Source organism: Choloepus didactylus, chromosome 2 (genome assembly GCF_015220235.1).
Source record: "Choloepus didactylus isolate mChoDid1 chromosome 2, mChoDid1.pri, whole genome shotgun sequence".
In the NCBI taxonomy this organism is placed as follows: domain Eukaryota; kingdom Metazoa; phylum Chordata; class Mammalia; order Pilosa; family Megalonychidae; genus Choloepus; species Choloepus didactylus.
The window spans coordinates 56410973-56427440 of NC_051308.1; the positions used below are offsets into that span (position 1 = coordinate 56410973).

Below are 16468 nucleotides of genomic sequence, written 5' to 3' on the forward strand. Positions count from 1 at the left end.
GGCACTGGCAGCAGGGCCCTTCTTAAAGGTCACAGTGACCTAGTGGATAGCAGTGCCGAGCCAGGGAGGAGTGCGGCGGCAGAGGGCCTGGGGGAGATGTGCCCAGGGACAGAGATGGTGCCAGACCTGGGCAGGTAGGGGCCACCTGGGGTCATCCAGCAGCCTTTCTGTGGATGAAATAGCAGTGCCTACCCTCCCTGTTCCTCTCAGACCCACCTCTGGAGCGGGGGTGGGGTTTTTTTGTGGAAATAACCACTTTGAAGTCAGCTTCATTTCCAGCCTCCTGGGGCCTCAACATGATGGCATTGGAGAGGGAGCATTGCCATGGTGACCAGGGAATGGGTGGGGCAGCCCCCCTCTCCCTAGGTATTGTACCCCTAAGTTCCCAGCCACCACCTGCATCCAAGAAGTTAACCAGCAGGCACCACTCCACTGCTTTCTTTGAGAAAATATTCTCATTCCCCCAACCCTCCAGGGGAGTGGGCAGGTGGACATAGGGGTGCAGAGGGGGTCTTGGAGCGCCCACCTCCTCTTCTTTCATTGCCACCCCAATTAACTAGTATCCCTGCCCACCCTGCTTGGCACCAGGCCTTGGGGACACCAGTGTGTCACCTGGGGCTTCAGCCCTCAGGACCATTCTATACCCCCAGCAGACACTCAGGACCGGACTCTTGGGCAGAGGTCCATCTTCCATATGGGCTCTGACCCTCGGCCTCCACCACTCACCATTCAGCAGCAGGGGTGGGGAAGCGGGCAGAGAACACACTTGGGCCCCCACCTTCTGGGGCTCTCGGTTCCTGGCCTCTGCAACCCGCCTGACCCTGTCCTTCTTCATGGTGCAGGAGAGTGGGGGTCCAGGGCATCACCTACAAGTTCCAGTGGGGAGCTTTCCCCACCCTAAGGGGACACGGTATGTGACGTCTGTCTCAGCAGGACAAGGATCCTGAGTGGGAGGTGGTAGGTATTGGCCTCAGGCCCCCCGGAAGCAACTAGGATGTGGGAATGGGGAAGCAGGAGAAACCCAGAGCTGGCAGGTGTGTAAGGGTGAGTCCTGAAGACACGGCCGGGATTGGGGTTGGATCAGTGGGAGTGAGGTGGGGGGGCGTGATGGATAGTGGAACGTGAGGTGAGCAACTCTCCAGCATGACCAGCAGAAGGCAGATGCACAGCCAGCCATGCTCCTCTGTCCTCCCTCTGCGTCTTTTCCACAAGAGCTTGGAGGCTGGGCTCAGGTGCTTCCTCCCTGCCCCAAGGCTGGCCCAGGGACACAGGGTGGGCAGAGGAGCCATAAAGCTCTGGGGGGCCGGGCTGGGAAACACCAGGCAGCCAAAGACCGGGACATTCAATGTAGGAAGGCTAGAACCCCACTTCTTGGGGCCTCCTTGCTTCCACCGTCTCCCAAGTTTATGGCTCTGGACTCAACCACACCTACCTACTCTTACCATCACCCTCTCCAATTTGGAAATCCCTTTTCTTCAAGAGCCTCTGCTTGGATACTTCCAGTGTTGGGGAAGCTCACTATACTTTGACTATCTGTTGGAAAGCTGTTCTTTGTTAGGCCAAATTGGTCCTTGAGACTTTCAAGTCTAGGTCTTACCTCATGAGCTACATAGAATTTCTACACCTTTGGCCACCTGGCAGCTTTGAAGAAAGCAATTTGTCCCTCATGCCCTACCCTAATATCCTCTTTCCTAGACTTAACCTCCTGATCCTTTTGATTATTCCTCTAAGGACATGTTCACCAGGCTCCCTCCAGTCCTCCTCTGTGCGGGGTGTCTACCTCTGGGTCCCTCTAGCCTGACAATGGCCTCTTCCAGTGAGATGACTATGATGCACCCATGAGCAGCCCTGTGTGGTGGACACTGGCCCATCACCTCCCTTGTTCTGGACATGTGCCTCTATTAATTCAGCCCAAGACAGCTGCATCACTCCTGACGGCAACCCAACTCTTCCTCAAGAATTGCCATTCAGCTTTGCCATCCCCATTCCATACTAGTGGGATTAATTTTTTAACCAAAGCATCAGTCTTTTTCTTGAGCCTCATTAATATGTATTTTGAGAGTTTCAGTCTATCATCCAGCCCTTTCCAATCTCTTGGACTGTTATTTCTCCTTATGTGATAAGTAGGTCTTAGAAATGCTCACTCAAAGCATAAGGTCATAGATAGAGCCCTGAAGCAATCAGCATCTGGGGGGTGGAGACATAAATGGGCTTCAGCAGAGCCCACCTGAGATTTTTATGGGATGAGGGGTGCAGCTTTAGATTCTCAGAGGGCTCCTTCCCCAAAACAGGATAAGAACCATGGCTGAGCCTTAAATCCTGTTTTCAGACGAAGACACTGAGGTTCAGAGGGGAGATCCGCCACCCCTGTGCAGCTAAATCAGCTGAGAATCCAAGCTCCCTGACTTCCTCCACAGTGCACTTACCACTGCCTTCTTTCTTATGTACTGGGTGGGCTCCTGTGGTGAGGTCCGGCTCACCTCCGTGGGTAGGGCAGTGTCTCAGGGCTCTGGGGATGGACTCAGCCCTCCACAGGGTTGGCCTGGGCCTCCCTTGTCCGAGCAGTCCCCTCCCCGGCCCCACACCTGAAGCTCCCACAAGCCGCCACCAGGGGGCAGTGGGTCTGCGCTGGCGGCACATGCAGGACTTCTGGACCGAGGCCCCCCTCCCTGCGCCACGGCCAGATTCTGAAATGGCCTGTCTTTATTATGCCAACAGAAAACAAAAGTCCCCCGAGTGTAAACAGGAGAAATGTGCTGGTTAAGTTACTCATCATCTTATTATTAACAAAATAAAGCACTATCTATTGTTTACAGTCATAAAAAAAGAAACAGCCTGGAGAGAGGGGGTGGGGAGGGGAGGGAAATAGAAAAGATGAGGGTCTGGGAGCAGGCACGGACCCCCGTGGGACTTGGGGTCCTCTTCCCACCCTGACCCCAGGGCCGTTCTGGAACTTGGGAGTCAGGTTCCATGGGATTTGATATTCTTAGGGAAATAACTTGTGGAGCGGATCAGAAGCTGAGACATATTCCCTGGCATAGGGTGGGAGGAAGGGCGAGGGGAGAGGGTGGAGAGGGCTGGGGCCAGGCACAAGGCCAGGTGGGAGAAGACAAAGGAGGGAGCCAGTCGTCTCACCAGCCCCTTCCAAGAACGGGGAGCCCCTCACCCCCATCCCGGTTCATGAGGGAGGAAGAGAGAACAGCTGCCACGAGGAGCCCAGCTCCCCAGGGCCTCTTCCACTGACAGGAAGGGGGTCCACCATCAATCTTCCAGACTCCACTCCTGGGACTCAGGTTGGGATCAGGGGCTGGGGCACCAGGACAAAGCCCCCTGGAGGCTGAGACACAAACCCATGCTGCTCAGAGCTAAAAATGGCTCTGTGGGAACCGCCTGGCAGAGTCCAGCAGGGAGTGAAGGGTGGGCAGGAGGAGGTCAGGCTGAGGGGCCCAGAGATTCCAGAGAGTGTCAAAGGGACAGGAACAGACACCCAGAAGGGAGAAACACAGAAGGCCCTGCCCAGGGAGAAGGACAGAGAGAGAGACGCACTCAAGGACGCACAGAACCCGAGACACCCAGGACTGACAAAGAGGTAGCCATTTGGGGACACAGAGGAGCACAGGAAGAGGCCCCCGGAGAAGCAAGAGTCACTGAGAGATGCTCCCACAGAACCTCAGCCACAGCGCCTGGCACTCAATAAATATTTTGTGCAATGAACGAACAGATGAAAACTCACACACACACAGACACACACATACAAACACACATACAAACACAGCAGCAGCCAGAGGCACAACAGGCTTGGCAGAAGATGAAGACAGAGAGAGACAGTTAGACCCTTTTGCACAAAGTACAAAGTGATCATGGTGATAGTGGAGCAGAGCAGTCTCGGGGTATGTGGGAAGGGGTGTTGATCCCACAGTGTGGCTGGTCCAGCCAGGACAAGAATGGAGACAAAGTGTGTGACCCCAGAGGGACAGGTCTGCAATTGCCAGACTCTCAGGCGGACAGAGCCACAGGAGGGGATGGTCACAGAGTGTCCCCTGGCCATGGGCCCCAAGGACAAGGAGCTCAGAAAGCTCAGCCCATCACCACTGTACAGGCCCTGCCCCTCCAGGCCAGCAGCCTGGCAGGTGTGCCCACAGGTGTGGTGGGGAAGGGGCACTTCCCCTCGTGAATGTATCTACAGGTGCGCAGTTGTGCCCATCTCCCGGGCACACCCAAGTCCAAGTACCAACACAGTCAGGGCGGCTGGCTGAGCCCACCAGCTTGGAAATGAGCTCTTCCCCAAGGGAGGAGGGGCTGGGTCCACTCGGCTGGGCTCAGTCTGTGAGCACCACCAGCTCCCCGTCACTCTTCTCCTCGCCCTCTGAGTCCTCGTCCTCGCTGTACCGGTACATCTCGCCATCGGCCACCGAGTGCCTGTCCTCCGTGCCCTCGCCCTCCTCCCTGAGGCTGCAGGTGTTGATGATGACAGGCATGTTGGGGTCCAGACTCTGGGGTGCGTAGTGCTCCACCAAGGGCTGGGTCAGGGGCATGCCAGCTGCCCGCGGGTACAGGACATCTGGGGAGCTCATCTGTACCTGGCCAACCTGTGGGCTGAGGGGCCAAGAAGGGGTGAGGTTAGACCCACCCTCCCCTCGACCCCAGACTCAGCTCCCCTCCAGGCCCCTCAGGGCATATACTCACACCCCACCCCACCTTGGCTCCGAGACTCATACCTCCTGCCCCCTGGCCAGCTTTCCGATGGCCAAACCCACTGTCAGCTACAACCACCCACCCCCCCACACACACACACAGAGTCCCAGGACCACAGATGCATTCAACAGATATTGAACAGAATAATCCACATTATTTTAGACTATTATTCGAAGATGATATTCTTGGAAGATCATGGGTGAATCCAATTTTGGGAAATTTTATGTCCCGAGGGAGTTCCTGTTTAAAAGTCAAGACTCCTTCTGTCTGATGAATGCTTTCTGTATCACTACCTCTAAATTTTTATTTTCAAGTTCGTCAGAAATGGGATACGGAGGGACATTTCTCCAGGTACATGTACCAGACCTCTGCAGTCATTTGTAGTCACATGCCTACCTCCCCACCTACAAATGCCCACCACGGTCACACACACGGTCACACACACAGTCACACACAGAGCCACATGCAGCTCTCCTGGAGTCACACACACAGGCCCAATTACACCCAGATTGCTCAGTCACTGGCATGAATTACACATGCATGCATGCACACACACACACACACAGCACCACTGGAGTCACACACACAGGCCAACCACACACTGTTAATGTCTAGTCACTCACATGAGCTACACACACACACACACACACACATCTCCCAGCTGCCCAGGGAGGGTCTGCTCACGGGATCACGTAGCTCTGGCGGGCATCCTGGCGCCGGGTCCTCATCAGAGCTTTATACTCGCCCACCCGAAGCCGCTTGCCCTCCACGATGCAGGTGCGCTTGGGCCGTGGCTTGTACTTGTAGTCAGGATACTTCTCCAGGTGCTGCCGGCTCAGCCGGGCCTGCTCCTCATAGTAGGGCTGCTTCTCCTGGTTGGTCATGGCCTTCCAGCGGGAGCCTGGCCCAGCCCCCGGAGCAGGCAGTCAGTGCTGGGCTCTGCCCACCACCCACAACCCCCCGCAGACCCTGGAGTCTCCTAGAAGATCTTGGTCCCCAGGTAAGTCACCAAGGTAATATAGGTGTGCAACCACCTAGCAAGGGCCTGGCCAATCACAGGTATTACCTGGAGGTTAAGTAAACAAATGAATGAAGCTGGCATGTATATGGGTATACAATTGCCAGTTGAAGACTCAGGATGCACCCACATCCCAAACAACCCAGCAACTTCCAGGAGGCCTCTGGTCTGCCCGGTTTGCGAAAACAAAAAAACAGCCACCCCAGATCCTCTAGAGCCCAGACAGGCTCCTTTCCCTGCTCAGGAAAAAATATATCGTCTCCGTTGAGAAGAGACCTGCAGTGATCCTAGAGGAGCCTCAGACTTGAAAACAACTGCCCTTTTGTAGGCCCACCTGTCCTGCCCTACATCCCTCCTTGGAGGCCTCCAAACAGGCCCTGCAATTTCAAAAACCTTTCTCTACTGACAGCCCAAGAGCACCAGCCTCTCCTGCTTCCTGCCAGAGCCAGCTGCAAGGGTCTGGGCAAAGAATGGAAGGGTTAGGCAGAGACCGAGGTGGTGGGGGGCTGTGAGGGCAGTAGGGGGGCTAAAGGGTATAAACACACACCCACACACTCCTCTTGGGTTCTTGGGTGCAGGCACTACCAGAGGAGCCCTACAGTGGTACAAGACCCAGCTGACCCCACACCCCCATCAGATTGCACTGGAGCGGAATATCACCCGGCAAGCCCCAGCCCTGCTGGGCCACAGTCCTGGAGCCCCCATCTGCTGGCCCTCACCAAGGATCTTGCTGATGCTGGAGTTGTGCATATCCGGGAAGGCCTGGAGGATCTTCCGCCGTTCGTCCTTGGCCCACACCATGAAGGCGTTCATGGGTCTCTTGATGTGGCTGCTGTTGCGGGACTCAGGGAAGTGGCGGGAGCCTGGGGGCAGGAGTGGAGTCATCTGGGCAGCCGGCCTGGAGTGGGAGAATCCACCCACCTGGGAGAAAGAGGCGGCCCCTGCCTGACCACTAGGGGGCGCTGGAGGGGGCTCCCACGGCCAGGGCCCACCCAGCAAGGTGCAGAGAGGGCGCCGAGGAGGAAAGGATGCTAGCAGGGACCCAGAGACACACCACTGACCACAAGGAACGCAGAGCTACAGGGCCCCCAGAAGACAGAGCGCCAAACCCCAGCAGTCAGAGATGCAGGAAAGCAGATACAGAGACAGCCAAGAGAGCCACAGTGAGATGCTAGAGGCACACACACCCGGAGGCTCTGCAGACAGACTAGGGGACGTGACCCACCCTGGCCCTGGTGCGGAAGCAGGGGTGGCCCACCTGCCCGTCAGCCCCCCGCCCGGAGCCCTCACCGTCCATGTCGCAGTTCAGCATGGCTTCTTCCAGGGGGTGCACACAGCTCTCCTCCAGCCGCTCCTTGGTTGGGGACGAGTCCAGGTTGATGATGTCCTGGGGTTGACAGGAACGGCCTGTACATCCGTGCCCTCTGCACCCCACTCTTTCCCTGCCCCTCCCTTTGGTGACCTCAGACTGTCTTTCCCACCCCGGCCACCATCTTCCCTCTGCCCCCAGGAGCTGGGGTGCTGGGGCCCGTACCTTACGGAAGGGGGTGTTGGGGGAGCTTTCCAAGGCCCCACTGTGGCTGTGCAGCAGCTGCCGAGCATCCTGGATGGCTTTGGTAACGGCGTCCCCTTCACCGAGGAATCCTATGAGATGGGGAAAGGAAGAGAGGGAAGAGGGAGTTGAGGGGGTCCACTCAGTCCAAGCCCAAACTTGACCCTCCATCAGCCTCTGTGCCGTGCCACTCCCGTAACTGCACAGGCTAGCACTCCCTCTTGCCTCCCCACCCCAGGCTGCGGCATTGCACGTCTCCAAGGAGGCGCCATTTACACTGGCCGCAGTGCAGTGCTCAGAGACTCGAAGTGCAAATAGCACCCCCTGGAGTTGTGCAACTTGGTGGCCTGAACCCGATACCCAAATAGATAAGGGGGGAAGGAGGCAATGAGGAAGGGAACCTTACGAAACAATGAATGTTGGAACTAACAGACTTCTAAAAGAGCAAGACTAATCCCTCGTTTTAACCCAGAGAGAGGAAGGGCCAGGCCTAAGGTCATATCATGCCTCCTTGGCTCTCCCCTGGGAAAGGGCTGATGGAAAAGGTACAGATAGCAGAAAGCTTACCCAGAGGCAGGCTGGGGGGACTGGACTGCAGGTCCCGGGTGGGGGCCCCGTGGCTGGGGGGTCGGGGGCCGCAGCTGCTCATCTTCAGGCTGGGGGAGCTGGAGGTGTTGGACAGCTCGGAGGCCTTGGGCTTGGCTGTGAGGTTCAGGGGCTGGGAGGGCTCCTAAGGGAGCCCCAGAAGGCCACAGGAGATTCCCCAGGAGGGAAATAGAGTGACACACACACACCCAGAGATGAGAAGAGAAGTGAACAGAAAAAGGAGAGAGGCAAGAGTGGGGAGTGGGTGAACAAGAACAAAGAATGCCAGGGGTCCATCATTCTACCCCTCCAGGTCCCCCTGGGAAGGCAGCTGGCCAGCAGACACTAGGGAGGGAGCCTCAGGCCAGCTGGGCAGGGGGCAGTACCTGCAGGGGGTGGTGGGCTGCCATGGCCCCAGGCCTCTTCACCACTGGGACAGGGGGGCTGTGCAGCAGCTGCAGCGAATACTCCACTATGGAAAAGGCGGCAAGGAGAAAAGTCCTGGATGAGCACAGAACAGCAGACACCCTGCTTGACGAGGTCCCAGCACCACGAGATGGCAGAGGCTCGGGGTGGCCCAGCTTGGATCCAACCACTGCCCTCCCCGGCCCCAAAGCACTGCTGGGGTCTTCCCATCCCCTTGTCCCCCACTGGCCTCTTCACCCTGGTCCTGCCCTGCCCAACCCACTCGAAACAGTTTGTTGGACACAAGTCCCAACCCAGTGGTGAGATGATACAGGGTGCACCATCTATTCATTCTATCAATATTTATATTTTGTACCTACTATGTGCAGGGAACAAGAGCAGCTACACATCTCGTGTGTATTACCTCACAATGATACATAGTGTCTGGCACATAACAGGTGCTCAAAACACGTTTGTTGGTTTCCTAAAAGAACAACCCTGTTGTGGTAGGTTAAATTACGTACCCCAGAGAGCATATCCTTAACCTTAATCCATTTCTGTGGGTATGGACCCATTGTAAATAGGACCTTGTGAAGATGTTCTTTGGAGTTAAGGTGTGGCCCACTGAATCAGGTTGGGTCTTAGTCCTATTACTAGAGGCCTTATAGAGAAGGCCACAGGGAGAAAGCCACCAGGAAGGTGTAGAAGCTGAAAGTTGATGAAACGCAGAAGAGAAAGGAGAAGAGGCTACCACATGCACTGCCACAGGACAGAAAAGCCAAGGGCCAAGGATCGCCAGCAGCCAGTCCCAGAACACCACAGTCTTCAGGGAGAAAGCATTGCCTTGCTGATGCCTTGATTTTGGACTTCTGAAAACTGTGAGCCGGTAAATCTCTGTCCCCACAAGTCCTACCCATTCTCATCAAGAAGCCTTCTCAGATTCCCCCGGTAGTACTCTTCTCCTTCTCCTTCCCCAGACCGTAAATCCCTTGAGCTCAAAGGCCATATTTTGTCATTCCTGTGGCCGCCACCCCAGCAACGACTCAGTGTCTGACACATGGGTGGTACTTGGTGTGGGTGGGCTTGCTGAATTTCAGTGGAAGGTGGAAGGCAAGAGTGACACGGAGAGGGCAGAACAAGAGGGTGAAGGTAGAGATGATGGCTGTGAGAATCAGGGAGATGGACAAGTCTCCATTAATGTTCAAGATATTACTATTATAGGAAAGAACTAGAGAGACAAGCTCTAGGATGACGATATCATCTTATATCTGGAAATCACTTTATGGCCTTCAAGGTGCTATGTCTTCATTCTCCTGGTAAAGGTCCACAAAGAAGGAATTATTCTTCTCCTTGGACAGATCCAGAAACTGAAGCCCAGAAAGGCCATATAGCAAAATTAATGGATGAGAACAGTGTGACAAGCCAGCCTTGGGGGCAGGACCTCCCTCCCCCCACCCCCCACTCACCTGGTTTGCAGGGGATGGGCTGGATGGGCAAAGCCAACTGGGAGTCGGGGGTGACAGGCAGAGGTTGGTGGCTTGGGGGGAAGGCTGGGATCATGACATAAGGCAAGTTGACCTGCTGAAGGCAGAGAGACCCTGTATGAGTTCCTGGGGCACCAAAGAGCTAACCAGTTGTTGTCAGCCCAGGATGCAGGGGACAGACCCAGTGATGAGGGTCAGAGGGCATGGGGCAGGGGCAATCTGACCGCACACAACCTCCACGGACCCTTGTCTAGCTGCCCCAATTCCCAGATGGGTAGTAAAAGCCTCTGGGCCCCTCCCTTAAAACAGGGAGAGATGACTGGGGAGCGGGCAGCTGTTGTGGAAATGAGAGCCCCTTCCCCCTTAGGTCGTGCCTGAGTGATCTGCTCAGGCCTCCAGCTTAGCCCACGTCCCCTCTCCAGGCTGCTGTCAAGCCCCTCCAACCCCTGCTCTTCCACCTCCCAGTCCTCCCCTCTCTACCTGTATCTGCTGCTGAAGGAGGTTGATCTTATGCTGCTGCTGGATTAGCTGTTGCTGCTGCTTAGCAATCTGGGTGAGGGGAAAGAGTGGGCAAAAAGGGCCTGGCCGTGAGCTCCCAGAGCCTTTCCTGGCCCTACGCACACCCTGCCTTCCACCGTGGGGCAAACCACTGAGGACAGTGGGCAGGAAGATTCGGAGGTAGCAATAAGAGCAGAACAGTCAACCCACAGAATGTATATACTCCTTTTGTGGGGAGCACCCCTTCTTTCAGAGGAACAGGGATGGCAGGAAGGGAAGCGGCCAGCTGTTCTGGGTCTCTTCAGCACCTCCACCCACCCCAGAGGCTGGAGAATCAGCCAAAGGCAGGAATCCTACAGCCCCGGCCCACTGACCCCCCTCCTGCATGGGCCCCCAGGCCACAGCCTGCTCTGGCTAGGCCTGTCCCAAGGTGCTCCTCCCTAGGACCTGACACACCCCCATCCCCTGGAAAGAAAGCCAAACGCCAAGCCGGGCTGACCTGCTCCTGCTGCTGCCGGGCCAGCTCCATCTGCTGCTGCTGCTTCTCGAAGAGCATGGCTGCCATGTTCTTCTGTTCTGAGTGTGCGGTCAGGAGCTGGTCCCGCAGGGTGGACAGCTGGTGGATCATGACCAGAAGCTGGAGCTCCTTCTCTGCCAGACTCTCCTGCGTCCCTGCTCCACAGTGAAACAACAACCACTGAGATTTTTCATTCATTCAACTGCCCATCCATCCATCCATCCATCCATCCATCCGACATTTATTAAGCAACTGCTATGTCCCAGGCCCCTGTGAGGGCACTTAACTCAGTGCATGGCACATGGTTCTCAACCAGTAAGTATTAGTCCCTCCCTGCCTTCTGGTTTAGCTGGTCATCTGATGCAGTGGTTTATTCCTAAGTGCCAGGCTGCAGACAACATGCAGTCGTCATGATATGCCCAAGGTCACAAGGTCCCTTGGTAAGAGCCTGATTGATACTCATGGGGCGTGATTCTCAGCAGGTCACCTTGACCTCATTTCTGGCCTGTGCCACTCTAGCTCTTGCTTTAACCCCCTAGAGCCAGGCAGGAGGCAGAGTGGCATAGGCCAGGTAGGAGCACAAGAGCCCTGGGGCCTCTTACCAAGAATTGCCCTACAGACCCAGACTGCACAGACAGGCCAGGCCAGGAGGGAGGAAAGGGGTTCAAATTTCTCCCCTGCCCACCCACATGGGCCTTCACCTTTGACATCTTTGGATTCCACAGAGCTCCTTCCCAGAAACCTCTCCTTCCAGTCACTGGACAGCAGCTTCTCAATGGCTGGCACAACTAGAAGATATCAAGTTGATGAGAAGCAGTTGTCTTTACACCTGCCCCCCAGACCCCCACCTCACGAGGGCAGATAGCTCACCTTCTTTTAAATTTTGATTGAAGTCCAGCTTCTCCTGGCTTCCAGAAGCGGCCTCTGCAGCCCCTGGTCTCTTGGGTTCTGGGGACCCACTGCTCTCTGGAGAACTACAGTCCTGGAAGACACCCTGAATTTTCACTGCCACCCCCAAGAGAAGGGGGAGACAGACCACAGGGTGGGCTGAGCATCCCAGAGATGCTCCTCCTGCGGGAATCTCAGATTCTGTATCAAGCCTTGCTACTCCACCCAGTAGAGCCTGTCTTCCCCTCACCTTCTGAAACTTTGCTTTGAAAAGAACAAAAGATTTGAAGACAAAAGACTTGGGTTTCAGTCCAGGCTCCATGACTCATGAGGTGCCTGATCACACATGAGTCTCTGAACTTCTCGGAGCCTGACTTTCCTCTTCTGAAAATGGAAATACTAATTCCTCCCCATCAGAGGATTGTGGCTGGGCTCAAGGGCGTTAATCAACATCAATAGGGTTTGGAAAGCAGAGTTAGCTCCTTCTGACTCCCCTGTATCCAGCCGCTGCTCTGGCAGGCTGTTCACTCACAGGGCCCCCACCCGACCCTCCTTAAGAAACCTTCCCTTCTCCCCTCTTCTCATCTCAGTGTTTTCCATCCTCTAAGGCCCAACTTGAGGCCTGACTCCTCTAGGAAGTCCTCCTTGGTCAATACCTAACATACCCACATGCTTCTCCAGTTTGGATCTCTCCTCATAGCCCTAACGCGCTCCTCGTTGTCATTCTTTTGGCTTATAATTATATATATTCCCTTTTTATACTACCTACATGGAAAAAGAGCCGCAAGAATCTTACCGATCACGTATTCCAATCCCCTTATTTTAAGGGTAAGGAATTGTCTTGCCTTTAACAGTGATCTACCTCTTCCTTGAGTGATAAGGCTGATTTTTCTCAAATCATATGAAAGAGCTGGCAGATTGCTTTTAAGTCAAACTTTCAGCAAGTCTATCTCTTCTCCCCAACTAGTCCTCAGGGGTAAGGACTGGGTCACACTCATTAATGAGTTCCCTGGTGCCAGGCCTGGTGGGTCAGTGCATGGTGGGTGGTGAGTACCAGGTGAGTGAGTGCTGGAGTTTGCCCACGCCCACTCTGCCAGGTGACCTGGTTTTAGCCTCACCCTTTACTTGACAGCCCCTCCCCTCTCATGTATGCAGCCTCTTGCCCCAGTGTTGAACTTTCCTGCCTGGCTGGAGGAGTGCGCCTGCCACAGCCTGGCCGAGGAGCTGGGACAGAGGATGGGTGTGCTGTTACAGAGGCAGGGGTTGGGACACTGATCCGGGAACTGCTGGGAAAGTGCTGGGCACCTGGGCTAGAGCTTGGGGGTCTGCACCCTCCGGGGCGGCTCGGGCTGGGTCTCCGGTCTGGGGTTCAGCTGCAGCGGCTGGTCCTTGGGGGGCCTCGTGGCAAGGATCCTTCTTTTCCTCTGACTTGATGGTGCAGTTCACCATGGTGCCAACGCCATCCGGGGCCAGCTGGGCAGAGACAGGGCTCCTCATGGACATCCTGAAGGAGGGGGACATGGTGAGTTGGGAGAGTCCTGGGGGCCCAAGCCCCAATTCCCATCCTCTGAGCCCCAGAGGCAGCAACTCCACCAGCTGTTGTCCCAGCCCCAGTACCTCCTGACACCCCCCCAAGCAGGCACATTCACTCACGCAAGATGAAAACATACTTTTGGGATGCACAGTGAAAAGTAGAAAAAGCTCTTCTGACTCTCTTTCTCTGTTGTTAAAATAAAGAGGTCTAGAGAAGAAGATTGGGCTCAAGTTTTGGCACTCCCTGTCTGTTTGCAATGTTGGGACCAGTGAACTGATGGGTTCACCTAAGGAGATCAGAGATTGTTAACTGGTTGTTTCTGAGCCCAAGATTGTGTGTGTGTGCACGTGCATGTGTGTACGTGTGGGAGAGTATATGTTTGTAAGTAATTACCAAAATTTAAAAATCAAAAGATATCTCATATGTTGATACGGATTTCATCACCTCTTAAAGTTGGCCTGTGGCAACAATTGGCTGGAATTGAGTACCAGCTACTCCCTACAGATAGGCCAGTTTGCCTTAGTCTCCACCACTCCCTAATGCACCCCCAAAATCAAATATCAACTGCCCTATAAAAAAATGCTCATGCTGATTTTCCCCCTTATAGTAGCGTTAAGATAAAAGTAAATTATTTCTTGTATCCAGGTATCTTAAAAAAGTGGGAAAATACAAAACAGGCTAAGAGAATGAGTGGTTTTGAGAAAAATCATTTCTTATATCTAGCTAGAGCCTCTCATTTATAGAGGCTGGCCCCTGAAGGCATCGGCCTTCATCATCCCTGATTTAAGCAGCCAATGCACCTGGCAGACTCTTCAGGCACAGGCTGAGACATCAGGAATCACTGAGCCGTGGCTGGATCCTGGGGAATGGTTTCCAGTGGTCGTGTCAGGCTCAGGGCTGGAGCCGCAGATGCCCACAGCTCACCTGCCCCCCACCCGAAGTCACTGGGCAAGGACCCCAGGGTGCAGTCGGGGAGGCATGGATTCCAGTGGCGACACACAGCAGGTTCCGAGTGTGCATGGGTCCTGGCAGTGCTATTCCACTGGCTGAGTGCCCTGGGCAAGTGGCTCACCCTCTGCACACCTCAGTTTCCTCATCTGAAAATGAGGAGAATGAGAATCCCCACCTCCTAGGGCTGTCCTAAGGAGGATGAGCTGATATTTATAATGTGTTTAGAACAGTGCATGGTGCTAGTGAGCGACATACTGGCATTGGTTAAAACACAAGTACATAGACTGCAGGCCAAGGGCCCACAGCTTCACCTGTGAATCAGAAGTTCTAGGGATGAGGCCCAGGTTCTGTGTGTGTGTGTGTGCGTGTGTGCGTGCATGTGTTAAAATACACATAATATAAAATTTCCCATAAGTGACATTTAGTACATTCACAATGATGTACAACCGTCATCACAGTCTAATTCCAGAACATTTTCATCATCCCCCAAAGAAACCGCAGACCCAGTAGCAGTCACCCCCCACTGCCCCTTTCCCCCACTCCCCAGCAATCAGCAATCTGTTTTCTGTCTCTAAGTATCTGCAGACTCTGGATATTTCATGTAAGTGGAATCATACAATAACGGTCCTTCTGTCTGACTTATTTCACTTAGCATCATGTTTTCAAGGTTCATCCATGTCGTAACATGCATCAGAACTCCAGTCCTTTTTATGGCTGAATAATATTCTGTTGTATTTTCTTTATCCATTCATCAGTTGATGGACACTTGGGTTGTTTCAAGAAACTGTTTTAACAAGGCCTCCAGGTGATTCTGATACATACTAGCTTGAGAAGCATTGCTAAATAAAATTTTTCCAAAATTTTTACATGGAGATGAATTTTTAAGGGATGTGTAAGGCAAAAATCAGGTATAATAAAACATCCCTTAAATTAAATTGCAGGTGCCATACAAGATTCATATATTACATCAACTCTGTACAGTAAGCTGTTTCTTCTAAAAGGTATAATGAATAATGCATTGTTATAGTACCATATATAATAGAGTACATGTGCTGTACTTTTAATAACTGAAAAGCATTATAGTTGAATAAGATATATATGTTATTTCATTTGATTCCATCCTACAGATTGGACCAGAATAGACTCTCCTGCTCACCTCAAAGGGCAAGGTGCCCTGGCGGCTGGAGAGGGCAAGGAGAGAGGTGCACTCCCTGACCCTAAGAACCCAGGCCATCCCATCCAGGTGGAGAAAAGAAGAGACCCCAGCCCAGCTCGCCCCACCCTGGGGCTGCCGGGTCCCGGCTCCCAGTCCCCTTCCCGTTGCCCAGGGGCCTGGAGGGCGTCCAGGAAGCAGGAGGCTCAGCCCATCCGGGCACAGGGAGGGGCGCCGAGGAGTGGGGGTGGGGGAAGTCGGGGAGGGGGTATTATCCTGAAGCTGAGGGCAGCAATTACATAACAAACAAACCCCGGGCTCAAGCTGTGAATTAATCAAACCGCTGAAAATAAAACCTTCCTCTCAGGAACTTCAGACAAAAGAAATGAAAACAACCAGGCTGGCTGGAAAATAAAAGGCAGCAGCGCTGAAAGGGGGACAAAAGGAAACCAGACAATAGGGTGTTGGACAAAAGCAATAAAGCCAAAGGAAGTGTGACAGGCGAACAATGCGGGCCTGTGGGCTTCTGATCCCCAGCCCGGCTCCGCGCCACCGTAGCCCCACACCCTCTGCTCCGGCCACGGGCCACCAGGTCGCCTCCTTGCTTCGACTTGGGATGCAGTGTTTTTTTCCCCGCCATTCTGGCCCAACTTGGTGGCCTTCCAGCTCCTACCCTTCCTTCCCCACGCGGCCCAGAGGCCCCGGCAGCCGCAGCTGCAACAGCAGCAGCAGCAGCAGGGAGCATGGTTAGATCAGCAGGGGCACGAAGACTTCAAGGCCTCGTGTGGCACCGGAGGCCAGATTGGTGACAGTCCCACCCCTAGGGCTGAAGGTGCAGGCAGAGGAGGTGATCGATCATCTATTTCAATTAACTCCAGGACCGTGCTGTTCAACCACGTAGCCACTTGCCACGTGTGGCTACTGGACACTTGCAATGTGGCCAGTCCAACAGAAATAAACACTGGATTTCAAAGACTTAGTATGAAAAACGGAACGTAAGATATTTCATTAATAACTTTAGTTACTGATGTTGAAGTTATAATATTTTAGACTCATTGGGCTAAACAAAAGACATTAAAATTAATTTCACCTACTTTTTGCACTTTTTACTGTGGCTACTAGAAAATTTTAAATTACATGTGTGCTTTGCATCATATTTCTATTGGACCTCGCTGCACTAGGACGTCC

The 16468-nt window shown here is 54.0% G+C and overlaps 1 protein-coding gene across 2 annotated transcripts in view; it reads right to left on the reverse strand.

The window, feature by feature from the left end:
* Positions 1-2757: 2757 nt before the first annotated feature.
* SOX13 (SRY-box transcription factor 13) overlaps positions 2758-16468 on the reverse strand; it is a 28701-nt gene continuing 14990 nt past the window's right edge. The window contains exons 2-14 of one of the 2 annotated variants that reach the window (XM_037824982.1): positions 12948-13146; positions 11625-11736; positions 11456-11542; positions 10737-10909; positions 10220-10288; positions 9722-9836; positions 8237-8322; positions 7833-7995; positions 7248-7357; positions 7004-7100; positions 6433-6576; positions 5380-5596; positions 2758-4596 (exon numbers count right to left, since the gene is read on the reverse strand). In XM_037824982.1, coding sequence (XP_037680910.1) covers positions 4320-4596; positions 5380-5596; positions 6433-6576; positions 7004-7100; positions 7248-7357; positions 7833-7995; positions 8237-8322; positions 9722-9836; positions 10220-10288; positions 10737-10909; positions 11456-11542; positions 11625-11736; positions 12948-13146 — 1849 coding nt within the window. In that variant the 3' untranslated portion in view covers positions 2758-4319. The remainder of the gene's footprint in view (positions 4597-5379; positions 5597-6432; positions 6577-7003; positions 7101-7247; positions 7358-7832; positions 7996-8236; positions 8323-9721; positions 9837-10219; positions 10289-10736; positions 10910-11455; positions 11543-11624; positions 11737-12947; positions 13147-16468) is intronic. The other variant, XM_037824983.1, reaches the window with a different exon arrangement.